General features: G+C 35.7%; 1 protein-coding gene across 1 annotated transcript; it reads left to right on the forward strand.

Annotated features, from left to right (window-relative positions):
• Window positions 1–886: 886 nt before the first annotated feature.
• LOC126687997 (rho GTPase-activating protein 3) lies at window positions 887–4,878 on the forward strand. Its single transcript, XM_050382552.2, has 5 exons — window positions 887–1,668; window positions 3,069–3,189; window positions 3,304–3,423; window positions 3,513–3,743; window positions 4,128–4,878. The coding sequence occupies exons 1-5, from the start codon at window positions 1,193–1,195 to the stop codon at window positions 4,668–4,670; spliced, it is 1,491 nt and encodes a 496-aa protein (XP_050238509.1). The 5' UTR covers window positions 887–1,192; the 3' UTR covers window positions 4,671–4,878.
• The last annotated feature ends 15,087 nt before the right edge of the window (window positions 4,879–19,965 follow it).

A 19,965-nucleotide genomic window follows, 5' to 3' on the forward strand; every position in this document is an offset into this window, starting at 1 on the left:
CGAATGGATTCTTTGAATTCACGTTGAACATGAGGATTTTTAGCAGCAACTACCTGAACTTTGAAAGAAAATCCTTGACACGGCATGGACTGATGTAAATCTGATTTAGTTTTTGAAGAATTGTATTCAGATTGACGTCTGAATTATTCTTAGAAAACCAAATTTCCTGTTTCCCCTATTAAGCCTCCTTGCTAAGGTTACATTACCATGAATATCAAACTTTTTGAAAAGCTTTTCAATGTCATCATAAAACCAATTCGGTGGGTAGTTCTCGAGATAAATAACAGCTGGTTGTCTAGAAGCAGGGAAAGCTTCTTCCTTACTCTGATTGAAGTCTGTAGCTTGATGATGAAGGCCGTTGATCGGAGCTGTTGAAGAAGTCGCCAGACGTCCGCTGCCTATCGCTATCGTCATATTCTTCTTAATTTAAAGTTATATACTCTAAAATTATAAAGAGTTAATCTCAATAAAACGTTTGCGGGTTTACCAGTTATAACTAAACCTTTTATCAGCTAGTTTAGTCCATTTTGTGGTTTTTAAAATTTATTCTAGCCATTTGTAAATCAAACCGCAACAGTTATCCATCATGAATGGAATAAACTAGTCGATTTTGATTGATTGTACTAAAAAAATGTTTCAAATATCCCATATCATTCAAAATCTTATAAAATCTTTTTTTTTTAACAAAAAAAAAGGAGTGAATATTCTACAATCAACCCGCGGATTTACAGCAATCGAGTATGTAATATGCATTGACCTTGTAGAGATTGTTTTACATTCCCGGTAGTTTTAAAAAGTTAAATGTATAACAATTTGTTTATTAAAAACAGTTTATTTAATCTGAATATGACACATTCACACCAAAAAAGTCTCCAGCAATTCAACAATCTGTCCCTTCCGTCTCACTCACTCACTCACCCAAACAAAACCAAAAACCAAAAAAAAGCCACGTGTCACCATCACTTGTTATCTCTATTATCTCATCCTCCTCCTCCTGAAGCAACCTCCCTGCATTTCCATTCCACCACCATTTTTCTCTTATAAATATTAATCTCTCCTCATTATTCCTTTAAATTTTTTTAATCACCTAACTAAAAATATTAAAAATATCCCCCTTCTCTCTCATAATTTGCCACCTGTTTAATTCCGTTACTAAAACATTAAATTTTACTAATACTAATAAAACCACACCATGACTCGTCTCTTCCGATCTAAATCTTGCGGACTCGTCCGACTCGGTCTCTCGGAATTCAACCCGGTCTTACCTCCCGCTCCATTTTCCCGCCAAAATGACGAAGACGACGACGACAGTACAGATGAAGACGAGGACGAAGAGGAACAATACTCTGATGATAACAGCAGTAACAATGGAGGTTTGAGAAACCCGATATCGACGCCGTTTATTAGTCCTTGTTCGAGAGGAGGACGGGACGGTAATGATAACGGTAGCAGTCATCAGTTTGCGATTGTGAATATTTTGGTAACGGCGTTGAGGAAGTCGATAGTGACGTGTAGTGTGGAGATGGAAGATGTATCGTCTTCCATGGATATTAGTTGGCCTACTGAGGTTAAGCATGTTTCTCATGTTACTTTTGACCGGTTTAATGGCTTCCTTGGTTTGCCTACTGAATTTGAACCGGACCTTCCTAAAAAAGTCCCTAGCGCCAGGTAAATTTTTTTCTTTTTCTTCGTATTAGCTGAATTTTATTTAATTTTTCTCATGCGGAATCTGTTTTAAATTTGGAATTCTGATTATGCAAATTGATAAAAGTAACTGTTCATTCTGTTATTTTTGTTTTTGAATTATTTAGTGGACTCAATTTTGAGTTATTTAATTTTTAATTTTAGTTTTTGCAGACTGACTTTGGTATTCATTTTCTTATTAGAAGATACAGTGTTAAAATTGTTTAGAATTGAATTACTTTATTTTATGAATATGTTGATTGACTATGATTTTTGTGAGGATGCTTGATAAATTTATGCAGCCATTTCCAGTGAATTTTAGCTATTAGAGTTGGAGAAATATTATTTGTTTCTTCATCTTTTTAATTTCACTATCTTTGAATTGAATAAAGAATCCTGCATGGGCTTAATTAATTTAATTTTATATGACATCCAGACAGACAGCCAGCTAACTTGAATTTTTTCTTTATGTATATATACATATATAAAACTAGTTATGCTCCTTTGGACTTTAGTGGCTGGCCATTTTTAAGAAATTATCATATGCCTGAAGGCTGGCAATTTATAGGAGGTTTTTAGGCTTTTTGGCTAGGTAGCAGAAAAACACTTCGGCCATGTTTGGTTCATGGAATAGGTGCGGAATGAAATAGCTATTCCGTATAGAATGATAATTTTTTGCTTTGGTTCATGGAATAGGTATTCCAAAGAATTGTTATTCCATGATTTTGTGGAATAAACATTCCTCTCAAAAACTAAAGAATGGCTATTCCATTCCTAGTGGAATAGCTATTCTACTTCATGCTATTCTATTCCATGAACCAAACATGGTCTTCATTCAATCTGTGTCCTGTTATGGAAACGTGTCGGGTACTTGACGTTTCGGACACGAAATTTCATTTTTTATGTAGGAAACATTAAAATAACACTGTCTTGCCGTGTCTGTGTCCAAGTGTCCCTTTTCCCCGTGTCCATTTGTTAGTCACCCAAAGTGTTTTCTCTGTTAATGCTTATATTGGATTTTTTTCAACTCATCAAATTTTCACTGAATTAGTGATAAGTTACTACATGAAATTGTATTCTTTTTGGGTGGTTTTAAGCTATCAACAGGCATTAATCAACTTGTCTACTGAATACGCAAAATGGCACGCCGGTATAAGTTACGCTATGCATAGATACTTGTATTGTGGAATGTTCATGTGTTGCTTGTGGCTTAATGAAGCTGATTTCAAACTGGATGTAGAAGAATTGGCATGCATTTCTGCTTTATTTTTTATATCTGTTAGCATCATCGAAAATGGTTGCCCTGCATCGATATCTCATTCTGACTTCAGGTTATCCAGTATTTTCTTTTGACTAATGTGGCTATTCGATGTCTTCATTTTCAGTGCAAATGTATTCGGAGTTTCTGCGCAGTCAATGCAGTGTACTTATGATGACCGAGGAAACAGTGTGCCTACTATACTTCTTATGATGCAAAAGCGACTTTATGTTGAAGGAGGCCTTAGGGTATTGTAAATTTTCGGTTTTGAAATAAGTGACCAATTTTAGAATGAATACCACCTGATTCTGTTTATTCGAAACTAAGTATCTATTTTTACATGCTTGCTTGGGTTGTCAAAGGCAGAAGGAATATTCAGAATAAATGCTGAGAATAGCCAAGAAGAGTATGTGAGAGACCAGCTAAACCAAGGTGTAGTGCCACGAGGAATAGATGTTCATTGTTTGGCAGGTTTAATAAAGGTATTTATATCAAATGTTAACATGGATGTGCAATTTTGTTCGTAATTTAGCCTTACGTTATTTCTGAACTGATTGCTGGTGATTTTTAGGCATGGTTTAGAGAACTGCCTTCTGGGGTACTTGATTCTCTTACACCAGAACAAGTGATGCACTGCAACACAGAAGATGACTGCACTCAACTTGTGAAGTTACTTCCTCTTACAGAAGCTGCACTTCTTGATTGGGCTATCAATTTGATGGCGGATGTTGTGGACCATGAACAATATAACAAGATGAATGCCCGCAATGTTGCTATGGTCTTTGCACCCAACATGACCCAGGTTTGTTGAAAGCTTTTCTTATTGGTATACCCAGATCTCTCTAATTAGTTGCTTTATGATAATCAGCCTTGAACGGGAGATATTATCTTGTTTAAGGGTAAAGAGTCTTCTAATTGACCAATTTTGTCAGATTATCTCAAAATAAAAGAAAGGATTGCAACATATGTTTCACGGAAATTTGTCGAATCCTACGTTTTGACGTTTCATTTCTGAAAACAGAAACAATTTTGAAACTCTCAAACTTTTACTTATAATTTATTCTTTTAAACATATAATTTCGTCGGTTTTCCGTTTCAAGCGTTTCCATTTCCGTGCAATATAGCATCCAACTAACGACATGTTTGTTTCATTTATCGATTATGAGCTTATCCCAATACCTTGCAGATGGCTGATCCTTTGACGGCATTAATTCATGCCGTGCAAGTAATGAACTTGCTCAAGACTCTGATCTTGAAGAACCTTAGGGAAAGACAGGATTCAAGTGCCAAGTCTACGCTGCTCTCTACATGTTCAGATTCTCCAAAAGACACTATTGAGCTCAGTCAATCAAATGTAAACTACACATCTTGCGTAAAATCCCTGGCTGGTTGTGCACCAGTCGTACACACTAGCGGCGAGTTCTTAAGGTCTGCCACAATGAATAGGCTTGAAGCCACCACCATGCATAAATACTCAAACGTTCAGAAGAAAAATGATGGCGAAGAGGAACTCAAGCCATTTTCAGGTCACAGTCCTCCTTGCGAAATACGAAGTTTAGAAAATGGATGCAAAGGCGAGTATGATAGCGGGGATTGGCTAAGTTTGCGAAAAGGAGTGAGGAGGCTATGCAGACACCCAGTATTTCAATTGAGTAAAGCAGGTAATAAGAAGAATCATCAAGGTCTTGGTATTGTAAATAATAGAGGAGGTGGTGAAGCTTGCGTATGAATGATCCTACTTGTTGGTTCCTTCTTTTTATGTTTTTGATTTGATGAATGTTTTGTGTAAACGTAGTAATAGATATCGATGTTTGCTTAGTTTTGTTGTCAATAGAAAAATACTGGGAAATCTAGTTCGTTTGAAAGCCTTAACTGAAGCATTTTGCTGAATAGGCAAAACATTCCCAATTCATATGATTTTATGAAGGGTTTTATTATTCGCCGTCCCTTTTTACTTAACACCGCCCCCACAAAAGACATTTTCGTCCTTCTAGCAAAACCAAAACCAAAAAATTCTTTCAACTCATTCGAACAAATACGTAAAAAGTTGATTAAAATGACGGACAACGATTACAATTCGTCGAATAATAATTATCGACGTTCGGAAATAAATTTTTCCGATTTTTTCGAATTTTTTTTTTAAATTACTCGGAGATGTCCCGGAGGGACATCCCTACAAAGGGAGGGACGTCTCTCCATATGGAGGGACATCCATATTGGAAGTCCCTCCAAATGGAGGGACGTTGGACGTCCCCCCTTGGAGGGACTCCAACGTCCCTCCATATGGAGGGACTTCCAATGTGAAGTCCCTCCATATGGAGGGACGTTGGAGTCCCTCCAATTGGGGACGCCCAACGTCCCTCCATTTGGAGGGACTTTACATTTGGAAGTCCCTCGAGGGACGTCCCTCCTTTTGGAGGGATATCCCTCCGGGATTTTTTTCGAGTAATTTTAAGAAAAAAATGTTTTTTTTTGCAAAAAAACCGGAAAAAATTATTTCCGAACGTCGATAATTATTATCCGACGAATTGTAAACGGAGGGACGTCGATAATTATAAATTTTTAGACGTAATTATTTATGTTGTGCAGATTCATTTAGAAAATTTTGGCGGTGACGAAATTGATTACAGCGATCGGTCTTTTTCGGTCACATATTCTGATTTAGCCGTACGAAAAATTATTAAGTCATACTACTAATATTAAGTAAATATTAAATCGATTAAGTTTCTAAAATAACTAAAATTACAAAAAAATTAATTTTATATTTTTTTTTAACAAAAAAACCCGGCTGCGACGTTTCCGGTCGCAGCCGGAAATAGTCCCTTGGAGGGGGACAGCCACGTAGAATATAGTTTTAGTTTGAATGGATTGAAAAGTTTTAATTTTGTATAGAAATAGGAAAAAGGGCAAAAAGGTAAAGTGTGAGGGCGGTGGGTAGTAAAAAGGGGCAGTATTTAGCAATCCAGTTTTATGAATGGTTCTGTCTCAATGACAATGTTGATAAGAATTGCAAATAATGCAAATAGCTAATTTGGCTGGAACAATTTGTAAGAATGTTTGTGGGTTCTTCTTTGTTTCATATGAGATTGTAATGTAGTGTAGGATGTAAACAGGTCGAGTCGAGCTCCAATTAACACACTGGTTCATGTTCATACGGGTTCAAATTCTTAAACTAGGCCTTAAATGAGTTTAAATTTTTAAGTTCAAGTTTGAATGAATTTAAATTCTCAACCTCAAGCTCAAAAAATATCCAAGCTAGTTCGAGTTTGACTTGAATTTTTTTTTTATTAAAAATAAGTATATTAATGAATTTTAATTTTTTCACTATAAAATATGTATTCAATTAAAAAATTTAAAGGTATTAAAAAATAAACTATCAGTCCCTACATTCCATAAAGATAGAAACATAGTGTTTTTATAAGAATTAGAAAACTCTTTGATTATTATTAATATATTAAATATTCTTAAAATACTGTTTAAAGTTTTTAAAAGTGAATTATTATATAGTTATTACATGTGATGTTCATATAATAAAATTATGAGGATAGTCTGATAATTTTATTATAAATTAATAATAAATATAGTTATTTTTTCTATTTTATAGGATGGAGGAAATATTTTTTTTTTTATGTATAAGAGGTCTGTGATTCATGGGTTTCACAAGTCTCTGTAATTGATACCCAAACAACTTAATTGTTTTTTTTAATTTTTTTTGAATCGATCTCTAGTAACTATAGCCTAATCAGTTTATACATAATAGGGAGATTACAAAAATACCTAAAAAATTATAAATATTTGACAAAAATACCTCAAAAGCCGAAAGTTTACAAACGTATCCAAAAATTTAAATATTTATTTTTTTACGCCGCAATTTATTTTTTTATTCCGCAGTTTCAAACAGTTGCAAACAGTTTCAAAAAACACAATTTGACACTATTTTATAAAACGTTTCAAATACAGTTTCTAATAGAGTTTTAAAGACAGTTTCTAATTGGTTTTCGAACGATTTATAAGGTTTCTTAAAAAATAAGTTGAACCTGCTTTACAAAACGTTTCAAATACAATTTTTTATAGAGTTTCAAATGATTTCAAAAAATAAAATAAAGTTTGAAACTATTTTATAAAATTGCCTTGAATTCGACGAAAAAGCATGTTAATGGATGAATTAATGTGTTTTGTATGCTTAAATACATAAACCCAGTAGATTAGAACACTTAGAATGCATGTTTAGGCTGTTTTTGAGATTATTTGCCATCAAAAATACTTACTTAAAGTTGCTGTAAATTGGTGATTTAGTGTTCAAAATCACTTGTTAACACTCTTTAATTGCCATATTTTTATTCTGTGTATTTTTATGCGTGTTTAGATGTCTTTGCACGAAAAACAGAGCTGAAACGAGTGAAAACAGAGCTAAAAACCATGAAAAACGACCTGATGTTCCTCCCTGCCCAAACGACGCCGGTGTCGCCGTCCCAGACTTCTGGCGCCGCCAGCTTATAATGCCGGCGCCGGCAGTACACGGTGCTGCCTCCGGCACTGAGGGAAGCGACACCGTGTGTTCTCCCCCTTTCTCATAACTCGATTCCCAGATCCACCAGATTTTGATTCAGACTTCTACACGTGTTTATGGGCTCGTTCGAGCTTGGAATGAGGCCTAGTTTGAACCCAGACTTAGATAATTTGATGTAATTTATTTTTATGCAATGTAATGGACCAGACCTATTGTAAATCGGGTCCTTATGCCTAACAATGTAACAAAAAGTATAAATCGGGCCCAAGATCCCGAAACAGCAAACCCAGCTACTTTCAAACCAAGTTTAGGGACCACCCATACTCAAAATCGACCCCGGTTCAAACCGATAGAACCGTATTGACGAGACGGAGAACTTTCATGTTTTGAATGAGAACCAATTTTAACCACACCGACGGTCAAACCTGTGCAAGTGCCAGACACTCAAAACGCAACAAGGTTTAAAAGTATTGCTCACCTTGTATGCATACTAACTGCCGGTGAGCATGTTTGCAATGTTCACTGCTTTCTAAAAAAGCATGCCAAATCCAAATATTAACAGGCTAAAGGACTAACCACGTTAAATTAGTTAATCAAATCAAATCGAGCCAGTCACTTAGACATCTTAGGACTACCATGAAAATGTAGTAATGGTTGTATAGGACATTCAAGATCACCTAATAAAATCAATCAAACTTAGACTTCCAGTTTAGGCTTTGTGCATGTAATCAATCCAATACCAGCTAGACTTCTGCTATTTGTTAGAAACCTCCAGGTTTAGATGTATGCTTAGGAGTACCTACTACTCGCTTTGCATAACCAGTCCAGATGGAGTCATATGCGCGTCAAACGTGTTTACTGTTTTTTCAGATTTGTTTATATTTCCAGCACTATATCCTGTGGACTGTTAATCAAATATTGAGATGAGATAAAACGAATATGCCCGCTAAATAAAGCTAGGAACTGATAAGCCAAGTACACGAGTCGGAGAGGTCCACAAACCTGATCTTTTAATCCGATGCACAATAATCTTACTCATGTGCAAGTAAGGTTATCTAGTCGGTATAAAAGGCATTTTCTAGTTGAACTAGGTGGCAACTCCATTTTCAAACCATTTCCAGATTAAGAAGTCAGCCATAAACCTAGGCGAGCGGCCTCCGAACCCCGTTCCGCTCACAACTATGATTTTTTCCATTCAATTTGATATTAATTTCCGAATTTTCATTGATTAAATTGAAATGGCTTCTTCCAAGCATATTACATCAAAGAAAATTCAACATATAACAATGCAATCCTATGCAAATATAACATAAAGCAATACAATCCATAACATAAAAGTAAAAACATACGCTACATTCTTCTTTCCTGCTGTAATCCTAATTTCTTCATTGACCTTCAATTATTTTTTTTTCCAATTTCTACATCTCTATCCAAAGAACACCAACATCGGTTCCAAATTGATGGTCATTCCTTCATCCATCCTACCTTAATTGCATCTTCAAGAACCTAATGTCTCTTTTTAAAACCAACTTATTTTCTCTAAACTCGTTAATCATCACTACAGCCCTATTTTTTATTGGTTCATCACACAACCAGAATAAATTGAATTTACTTGGATTCAATAGATTTCTCTGCATTGATTCAATAGATTTCTCTGCATTAATTTAATCAATTTAGTTAACCATCATTCTTATCAGAAATGACAATTAACTTAACCCTAACCTCACCATTATTAATAAACAAAGATTAAAAGCTACCTTACATATGAGAAACGACACTTAAAACTTTTACACATGATTTTCAGGAGTCCATGCCGTTCTTAGTGGATCTTTTAACCTTAGTCCCCTAACTTTGCAATGACAGAATCTTGGAGGACCTTGATAATAAAATTGAAGAACTTGTTCATTTTGTAATTTTTCATCGACTCTAAATGAGGCGGATAAGAAATCAGATCTTTGTCTCTTTCAATTGATCGACATATTAGTTTGGGATTGTAAATTGGGGTTTTAAATGGAGAAATTGTTTTGAGGATGGGTAGGTGGCAAGAGGAAATGCCACATAGATTTATGGCGACGATTCTTTTAATGCCCCGTAAGAGATGTTAACAATTTAACACGCTTCATAGAGGGGGTGTTTAGTTGTTCCATTTTATAACATTATGGTTATTTTTGAAACGAAAAAACATCAGTGGCCCAGGTGAGATACGGGCAAAACATCATGATTATTTTTGTACCTTTTCCTTATATGTTATTTATCAACCCAAAAATTTAAAAATACTAAAAAATCACATGTTACTCATTTACATGATTTGGTATTGGGTAATTTCCCTTTAATTTATTATCAATCAGTTGTATACCTACGCACCAGCATGGAATCACAATAATGTGGTTATGGAGTCGTATGCTCACTCTGGTCAGGTTTGTAAAAAATTGTAAGTTTTATAAAGATTTGTTTTTTATTTTGAACGTCCCAATTAGTATGAAGTAACCGCCAATTAGGATTTTATCTTGAAAAAATTACACCAAACCACCCAAAATCTCAAATCTTTATGTTAGTGATCCAACTTTTTTTTTTTGCAGAAATCACTCATTTTTAAAATTCATTTTCATTACATACCTCGTTTTAGTTTTATTAATTTTATAACCTCGCTTAAAGTTATAATTTAAAGTAAGTGGTTAGAGTGTTGGTTGGTGGGGTATTACATTCTCTCCCCCCCCCCCCTTATAAAAATTCGTCCTCAAATTTTCATATACTTTCTTGACTTATCTTAGACCCTTAACATCTTGAACTCCATTCATAACCGGTACACCATGTTCATTTCATGATGCCTATTGATGCGTGGAATTTATCATTCCAGTGATGTACTTCTTGTACAATAACGTCATTCGTCATTGACGACCTTCATGTCATTATCTGCTTTTATCGTGACGTCAGTTGTATTCTTATGCCTCGTGATCCCTTATTTCTAATCTCTTCACTTTAACCTTATATACATGACCTTTTTCTTCCGTTCCTTGTTTGACATTCAATATAATGGACTTTTATTCTTGTAATTGAACTTTCAGTTTATTACTGAAACTTAATGATAGTTTATCTTAATGATGTCTTACCACTAAAGACGATAATCCTCGTCACTCGACTTCTTTCTTTTATGACGATTTTAGTCGTATGCATACGTACTTGTGATTCTCTATTCTTGATTCTTTACTTTTATCCAAAATGTCTAATCTTATTATCATTCCTTGTTGAGTGATGTAAATACTGAATTAACTCATATTTCAACATTACTGTTACCATCGTTTGATTGTTATTCATCGTGGTGTTGGGAACTTCATCCCATTATTCACTATCCTCGTAGGTCTTATTTACTTACCTTATGCAATTTCATTCTTTATTATCGTCGCTTATCGACGGTCATCTATGAGATGTTTCTCATGATGCATCCTTATAATGTCTTTGCTTTCTCTGCAGGGACTTACTCGATCTTCTTCTTTTTATGCTATTGCACCTTATGTGCTGCTTCCTCTGTCGTATCCTCGTTGACTTACTTCCTATTCCTTAAGTGCGATGCACTAAGCGTTGAAATTTCTTATCTCTTCTTACTTTACATCAATCTGTTTCATCTTTCATTCGCTACATTCTTGGATAACTGTCTTTGTTATCCCATCCCCTATTCCACTGTACGATCATTGCTAACATCTTTTAAAGATTGTTAGTCTTACATTATGTTTCTTTGTATCACATATACTTGCACATTAATGCTTAATATCCTATAAGAAAGAGATGTTTAATCTCTCTGTGAACCTTCTTGGTTCGAGCGTAGTTGCTATGTATACGATCTTCATACTAGTGGGACAACAATTGTCGCCGCGTTGGAGATCTACTCTTGATTTGTTCAATGTACATTGTTTATTCATTTCCAATGAAAATCCTTAATTCTTTCAGTTCTTGTCGCCATGTATTGCCTTTAACAGTATCGTCACTGTTATCGTCTTTCTTTATCGCGTATCATGTATACTTTCATTGATCTTCAAATTCATTTTCTCGTTCTTTATCTATCCAAGTACACCTTCATATTCTCGTGGAGATCCTTGTCTGTTCTTATCGCAAACATAGTTATTTCTTGTAAGATTGTGACCATTTCTATACCCGAATCTTTATTGCCACTTCTGGTACTTTATATTCTTTTCACATCAATCTTATTTCGATATCATTCTCCCCTAATTGAGTGTCCCACTATTTGTCTCGTCGTGATTCATTTCTTGGAGTTTCAATATTAGCTTTAGTATTAACCCTCAGGTTATACTTGTCTTTAATTACTTGTTCATCTTCTTATATCGTCTTAGCTATATTCTTTTCTCCGTTATCGTCTTCTTGACCTCGATCGTCTTTCGATTCTCAAAAGTGATTTTAGTATTCCTTGTTATAATCTAACTCTTTCTCATATCTATTTCTGCTTTTTTTTTCCATATTGTGGTGCGAGGTTTACTCCTTACTATCCACCGTCGTTTTATATTCACTCGTTACTTCTTTCTTATATCTATACTGTAGATATGTTTCTTCTTTAACTTTTTGTTCTTAGTTAATCAGTAGGATTAATAGTCTTAATGCTACAATCTTATGGTATCATTCTTATGTTTCATAGTCATACTCTTATCGCGCTCCTCGATCATCTTCTATTGCATTCTTCGTATTACTCTTCATCGCGTCTCGTACATCGTGTACTCCTTCCTTTAGTATTCACAATATCGATCATTAATGGAGAGTTGTAACCTACTCTGCCTGAATCTCTCGACGTAGTGCGTTCTCGATCGCATACGTATTGTCTCATCACATGCACTGACATCATGACTGTCAGTAACGTCGATCACAAATTCGTGTCATCTTTATCTCTCTTTATCTTTATGTATAACGACTACATAAAGTTTTATTCGTCTAATTTCCTGGTCAATTCTTCACGTGACTCTTCTCTTTTCCTTATTAGCCAAATTTGAAATTTAAGATCCCGCTTCGCGTACATCTATCACACTTATACTTGCCCTAATTATTTCATTCGCTCTATAATCGCAACCTTGTGGTGGAAGTTCCAACTTCTAACTGTCACGACCCAAATTATTGAGCCGCGACCGGCGATAGGGAACGGGAGTGGTAGCTCCGGAACCCGTAGCAAGCCTAAAACCAATGTAAATTTTTCGCGATTAAAACATATTACTACATATAATACATTATCAGAAATCTTCTTTAAATAATATAATTCAATTATTAAAATATCGTATTCCTTTTCTGAAAACATTCGCGAAACAATTCTCAGAAACCAGGGTCTTACCGAGCGATATCTCATATCCAGCACCGCCCTGTTTCTGGTTACAAACATCACCAATTCCACTCACGACAATTGGTATCAAATTCAAACGGATAAACGTCATCTTTCTAAACAACTCACTTATAAAATTTATATCAGAGTTCACATTTTAAATACCGTTTGAAATCAAATCATAAATCTTATTTTAACACCTACTGACTACTGCAGCTCTAAGGACTCGTACTTTGTGCAAGTCAGAAGACTTCCAACACAAAGGAGATGGTCTGTCTGATCCGACTCCAATCACCTGAAATAAACACTGTGAGGGGGTCAGTATTTTGGGAAATACTGAGTGAGTTGGCATCTATTAACCATATTATAAAAATACAACATCGCATCTTAAGAAAACAATATTATAAAACACATAAACATGTATTTGATCCGTAAGAAACTAATATCCTAGCATGCGACACATTTCTCAAATAATCATATATCATTCAACCCAATCGTAAATCTCAAGCTGTGAGTCCAACTCACTGGTGAGCCCAGCCCACTAGATACAGGAACTTCCAGACTACACCGTAGCCGAGTTCACTCTCGTATCGAATTCATATCATATCATACGTATCCAATCATTTCTCAAATGCAAACACACTAGACTGACTCAATTCTGGTGATCACACAGCCTATTGACACCCAATAGGTAGCTAGTTTCTTCGGATCGCATACTAGTTCTCGTATATAAAAATTAATAAAACATATAACATTTCAATCAATTTTATATAATGCAATGCGTGTAAACAGTATATATATTTCTATAGAAAATAACTTTAATATATAATACGTGAAAGTAAAGTGCAACTCACAGTGACCGCTATCCAAGACCGCATTATTATAATCCCGTAAACATAAGCTCCATGCGTCGTTCTCGTAGCTATTCCATCTCGTTAGCCTGGTAGCTCGTCGGTAGGTCACTCACCTATTCACGTTACTCGTACGTTTAATTCATAAACGTAAACTGAATACTAAAATCCTAAGTTATAAACTTAGGTTAACACGATCTTATTCTATATATGTCTTTTAACTTTGATCGTGTTCTAATACTTAGTCGAGATATTTGTTATATCTCTTGTTAATTGATTTCTAATCATATGTTTCTTATATCTCGATATCCTAATCGAACACGTCATGTTCGATATCCAAATTTCTCGTTTTTGGGGCTCATGTTTCCTTTTCAATGTCCGACACTCTTAAAGTCTGAAAACGGGGTCATAGCGGGGCGAAAATAACCTTTAGGTGCTTCGAATAAGTTGTGCGCCCGCATAGCCTTAATGCGCGCCCGCGCAAGATAGTTGCGCGGTCGCGCAAATTGATTGCACGCCCGCGCAAGATTGTTACGCGCCCGCGTAACATACTTACGTGCCCGCGTAAGTTGGTTACGCGCCCGCGCAACATTTGTTACGCGCCTGCGTAACATTGTTACGCGCCCGCGTAACATAGTTACGCGCCCGCGTAACTTGCTTACGCGCCCGCGTAACGTAGTTACGCGGCCGCGTAGCTCCTTGACTCGTTTTCGGACTATTCCGACGTGCTTAAACTCGATTTCGTCATGCTCCTATTTCATTTTCACATAAACTCAACTCCAAATTCATCAAAACGACACTAGAAACGCGATTACGATTCGTTTAAAATAGAAACAGCCCTTATTCTCAATTTCAGCAACAAAAACGTCGAGGTTACCTTAATTTGAAGCTCAAAGATGATAGAAAATCGAATTCGAAACGAATCGATATAAAGAACGCTCGATTTGGACGAGAAACGGCGACGGATCGTAATCGATCGTCGAAAGCTTCTGCAACCTTTCTTTTCTCCTTCTGATCCTTTCCCATTCCTCATGCGTAAGGAAATGTAACATATAAGTTGGCAAATTTGCTATTTTGATCCTTCATTTCTTTATCTTAAACCATTTCTCTTTTAAACTTTCTAATTTAACCAAATGGTTAAATTATTCTTTTAACTCGATTAATTACGTATTATTTATATTCATATAAATAATACTAACTCGATATTATTATTTTCCGCCAAAATCTTTTAATTACTATTCTCGAGACTTAATTAGCTAATTTACACTTTAGCCCTTAAACTTCTCAAAAGTTGCAATTTAGCCCAAAACGCATTCGCGTCCAAATTTTAAAAGGTCTCCGATTGACCCGAAACTTTTACCACATATACTATAAAACATTTCGCGGACCTTGGCGAAATAATTTTCAATTCGGAATTTATATGGCTAAATTACCATTTTAGTCCCTGTACTTTCTTTTGCGACTTTCTTAACATTTTTCTTTTCAATTCCAATTCTGTCTTTAGAATTGAAATATATTATTAAATTCTTCGCATATAATCCTTTCAAAAACCGACCTACTAAAACTTATTTATCGGAAAACTTTCCGATTTTGCCACTCTGGCAAATCCAGACTGGACACGTGGTCCAATTAGATAATTTAATATTTTGGGATATTACACTAACTCACCTATTGCAACACTTGTCGTTTATCTCTTGATCTTTCTTATTACATACCTCCAACTATCCATTCTCATACGGGGTGATGTTGGTTGTACTTAGCAAACCCAATCTCACATTTCATACCATTCAATTTCATGCTTCATACTTCATGTTCTTGTCGCCCATCTATTTGGCTCATCTCCTCTACCCATACATATCCATCATTGATCCTCTTATGAAAATATCTTTTAAATTCTTATATTAATGATCCTAACGGTTAATCCTCTAGTGTCCGTCTTAGGAATGTCATTTTCTAACATCTACTCGTTCTGACGGTCCAATCAAAAGTTATCTTGGTTTTACTAAACTTGGCAATTTTCTAATATCGCACAAAGCTCACGTTATCCTTTCATATAGGTAATCTTCTATCCTTAAAATGTAAGCTATGAGTCGTTCTCTATGTTCGACTATCATCTTGTTTCTGGCCTTCTATGATTACGTCTATTATTGCAAGTCTTCTGAGTGTTCTAACTCATCGTAAACTTGGCAAATTATCATAACATATACTCGCGTTGTATATGTTATACGCATATTACTATCGTGCCTATAAGCATCTATGTTGACCGAGTTCAAAGAAAATATGTGTCTCCTAGATTTTCCTTGGTTACGCATCGTATCTTAAGTCCTGTGAGTATTCCGCTCACATAGGCTTAACCAAACATCAAGATTATCAAAACACAACATACATGTTCTATACGTTGTTAATCGGATATGTTATACTATTCGAACATGTCTACTATTCTAGTCATATACTAGTCTGTTTAATCAAGGCTAAGTTCATATCCTAGAAGCATAACTTCTATGTTCTCGTAATTATACGTATTTATCTTCTCGTGGCCTTGATCGTAGCTTGCTCGCGAGCACTTCACTTCCGTCACAGAGTTCTGGTCTAGGTATACTTACATAAAAACAAAACTCTTTGTAAAACTCTTTCACATAAAACATCTCGTTTCGAAATTTAAATCAAAATTTCATTCAAATCTTAGCAAAATTGTGCACTAGGGTGATGACGTCTCTCATCCCCAGAGAGTTGCCACAGCTCACCTTTTCGTCTGAGCATAATGCTTATGATGCATGTACTATTAATGCATGTCTTCATTTATCATTCTCTTTATTAATTATGTATGTAGTGATGCATTTCTATCAATGTCGTGGCAATCACACATTTCAATATCGGGTCTAGGCACAATTATGCTTTCAAAATCGTTTAAACAAATACTTTAGAAAGTTATAAACTTTGAGTTTTGTAAGCTCTCTAGACCTTTAAACTCTGTATCCGGCAAGTTCTCTCACCTTTGTAGCTTTATACTTCTTCGTTGTCCGCCTTCTAGCGTTTCAATTGATCATTTTAATAGTTTCTGGCCTAGACATGCCAAAACATGAACGGCCTCATCATAGAATTTCACCTCCTCGAGGTTCCATCTGGATATGCATATCACGTATGCATATCTTATCGAGAACGAATACGCGCGTATATCTCATATACGTGTGTCGCAACAAACAAACAAGCACTTCACATACCAATCAATTATACTTATCGCAAATAAACAAAGCAAACTACCTAGATCAGACAGAACGCAACTCTATAGCTGCAGTAGTTCCTAGGTCACTTAACCGACAAAACACATATTAGCAGAGGTAACTGGACCAACTGCTCTGATACCACAATTGTCACGACCCAAATTATTGAGCCGCGACCGGCGCTAGGGAATGGGAGTGGTAGCTCCGAAACCCGTAGCAAGCCTAAAACCGTTATTAATTTTTCGCAATTAAAAACATATTATTATATATAAAACGTTTTCAGAAAGCTCGTTTAAACATTTTATTAATAAATATCAGAATCTTATATTACTCATCTGAAAATCTTTACAACATGATTCGCCATAGCTAGGGTCTTACAGTGCGATATCCCATATCCAACACTGCCCTGCTTCTAGTCATAGTCACTACCAATTCCACATATGGTAATTGGTTGACGAAATCAAACGGTTAAAAGCATTACTGTTATAAACAACTTCTTATATCAGAATTCACATTTCAAATACCGTTTGAAAATAAACATAAATCTCATATAGACACCTACGGACTACTGCAGCTCTAAAGAACAACGTGCTTTGTGCAAGTCAAACGACTTCCAACACAAAGGAGATGGTCTGTCTGATCCGACTCCGATAACCTGAAAACAACAATGGTGAGGGGTCAGTATTTGGGAAAATACTGAGTGAGTTGACATTTACTAACAGTATTAATATAGAAACATAACATCGCATCTCAAGAAAACAATAAAATAAAACATATAAACATGTATTTGATCCGTACGAAACTAATATCTTAGCATGCGACACATTTCTCGAATAACATATATCATTCAACCCAATCGTAATTTCAAGTTGTGAGTCCAACTCACTGGTGGGCCCAGCCCACTAGATACGGGGACTTCCAGGCTACACCGTAGCCGAGTTCACTCTCGTATCGAATTCATATCATATCATACATATCCAACCATTTCTCAAATGCAAACACACTAGACTGACTCAATACTGGTGATCACACAGCCTATTGACACCCAATAGGTAGCTAGTTTCTTCGGATCGCATACTAGTTCTCGTATATAGAAACTAATAAAACATATAACATTTCAATCAATTATATATAATGCGATGCGTGTAAACAGTATATATATATCTATATAAAATAACTTTAATATATAATACGTGAAAGTAAAGTGCAACTCACAGAACCCGCTATCCAAAACCGCATTATTATAATCGCGTAAACGTAAGCTCCATGCGTCGTTCTCGTAGCTATTCCAGCTCGTCGGTCCGGTAGCTTGTCGCTATATCAATTACCTATTCAAGTCACGCGTTCATAAACGTAAACTTAGTATCAACATCCTAACCACATTCTTTATGTTCTAAGTCCAAGTTTCACGTTTTCGGAGTCCGTAAGTAAAAATCAAGTTGAAACACTTCGCGTCGGACCTCGGGACACCATTCCCACTATAAAACAGGCTTGGCATACCTTGCCAAGCCTTCCTCACGTCGTGAGGGGTCCCCTCACGTCGTGAGGCTTGCCCTCACGTCGTGAGGAGCATCCTCACGTCGTGAGGATATGTTTTCTGACTCCAATTACGATACCGACGTGTTTCCAACTTACTAACACATATCCATAATCATAACAATACTCTAGACAACCAAAAACGTGATAATAATTGCTCAAACGAATCGAATACGCGAATTCAATGAAACCGCTTGATTAAAAACCTAGGCAGCAACTAAGACCTTATTTTAGCAACCAAAAATTGATTCTTACATTCATTTGATGCTCTAGGGTGATAGACAATCCTCTCCTCTTTCTATTGCAACGAGAATCGCTCAATTCGGAGTCCGAACGAAGGAGTTATGTCGCTTTTAAGTTTGATCGTGTCGCGGGACTATGTCTCACGTCGTGAGACTCCTCCCTACAGCTCTAAATCACATCTCGACATGCTTCCGACATCCCAAACTCACCCCGACATGATTCTACATCAATAATACACAAAACTCAACTCAATAACCATCAAAAACGTCAAAAACGACGAGGTTACAAACGATTCGATTCATTCACTATAAAACAGCCCGCTAATCTTCAATTTCAGCATTCAAAACGACAAGAATACCTTGGTTTGAAGTTTGGGGAAGATAGAGAATCAAATTCTTGATCCATCGGCGCGAGAATCACTCGATTCGGACGAGAAATGACGAAGCGGCGACGGATCGAAATTGATTGCCGAAACCCTCGCCTTCCATTTCTTTCTTCTCTGATCTTCTTCTTCTTCTTTCTTTAAATATATATATGATTGGTTAAAAGTTTATTTGATCCCTCACTTCTTTAACTTAAATCATTTCTCTTTTAAACTTTCTAATTTAACCAAACGGTTAAATTATTCTTTTAACTCAATTACATACATATTATTTATATTTAGATAAATAATAATATCCCAAAATTATTATTTTCCGTCAATATTTTTTAATTACTATTTTCGAGCTTTAATTGGCTAATTTGCACTTTAGCCCTTAAACTTTTCAAACTTGCGATTTAGCCCAAAACGCATCCGCGTCCAAATTTTAAAAGGTCTCCGATTGACCCGAAACTTTTACCACATATACTATAAAACATTTCACGGACCTTGGCAAGATAATTTCCATTTTCGGACTTAACTGGTTAAATTACCAATTTAGTCCCTGAACCCTAGTTTGGGACTTTTCCTGACATTTTTCTTTTCAATTCCAATTCTGATTTTTAGAATTGAAATATATTAGTAAATTCTTCGCCGTTATCTTTTCCCAAAACCGACCTACTAAAACTTACTTATCTTAATTTCTGAGAAATTACTTCTAATATCGCCACTCTGGCGAATCAGAGCTGGACACCTGGTCCACTTAGATACTTAAATATTTTGGGGTATTACAGCTGCTGCCATAAAACTCCCAGTAAAACACAAAAAGAAACAGCCGTGTAATTACCCAAACCAACACTCCATCGAATCTCATCCTTACAGGTAGAGGTTTGATTTAACCGACCAAGAATGGACTGTAAATCATTAAGCAATAACAACTCATTCCCTCGACAGATTATAAAGACGAGGAAACAAAATATTTGCTGGCCCA

The sequence above is a fragment of the Mercurialis annua genome, linkage group LG6 (genome assembly GCF_937616625.2).
Source record: "Mercurialis annua linkage group LG6, ddMerAnnu1.2, whole genome shotgun sequence".
Classification (NCBI taxonomy): Eukaryota; Viridiplantae; Streptophyta; class Magnoliopsida; order Malpighiales; family Euphorbiaceae; genus Mercurialis; species Mercurialis annua.

Bases quoted from the DNA above. Each gene is read 5' to 3' on its own strand.
- LOC126687997 (XM_050382552.2), top strand. From the start codon at position 1,193: ATGACTCGTCTCTTCCGATCTAAATCTTGCGGACTCGTCCGACTCGGT. The intron at 3,190-3,303 runs GTATTGTAAATT...GGGTTGTCAAAG, and splicing joins ATGTTGAAGGAGGCCTTAGG to GCAGAAGGAATATTCAGAAT. The intron at 3,424-3,512 runs GTATTTATATCA...GGTGATTTTTAG, and splicing joins GTTTGGCAGGTTTAATAAAG to GCATGGTTTAGAGAACTGCC.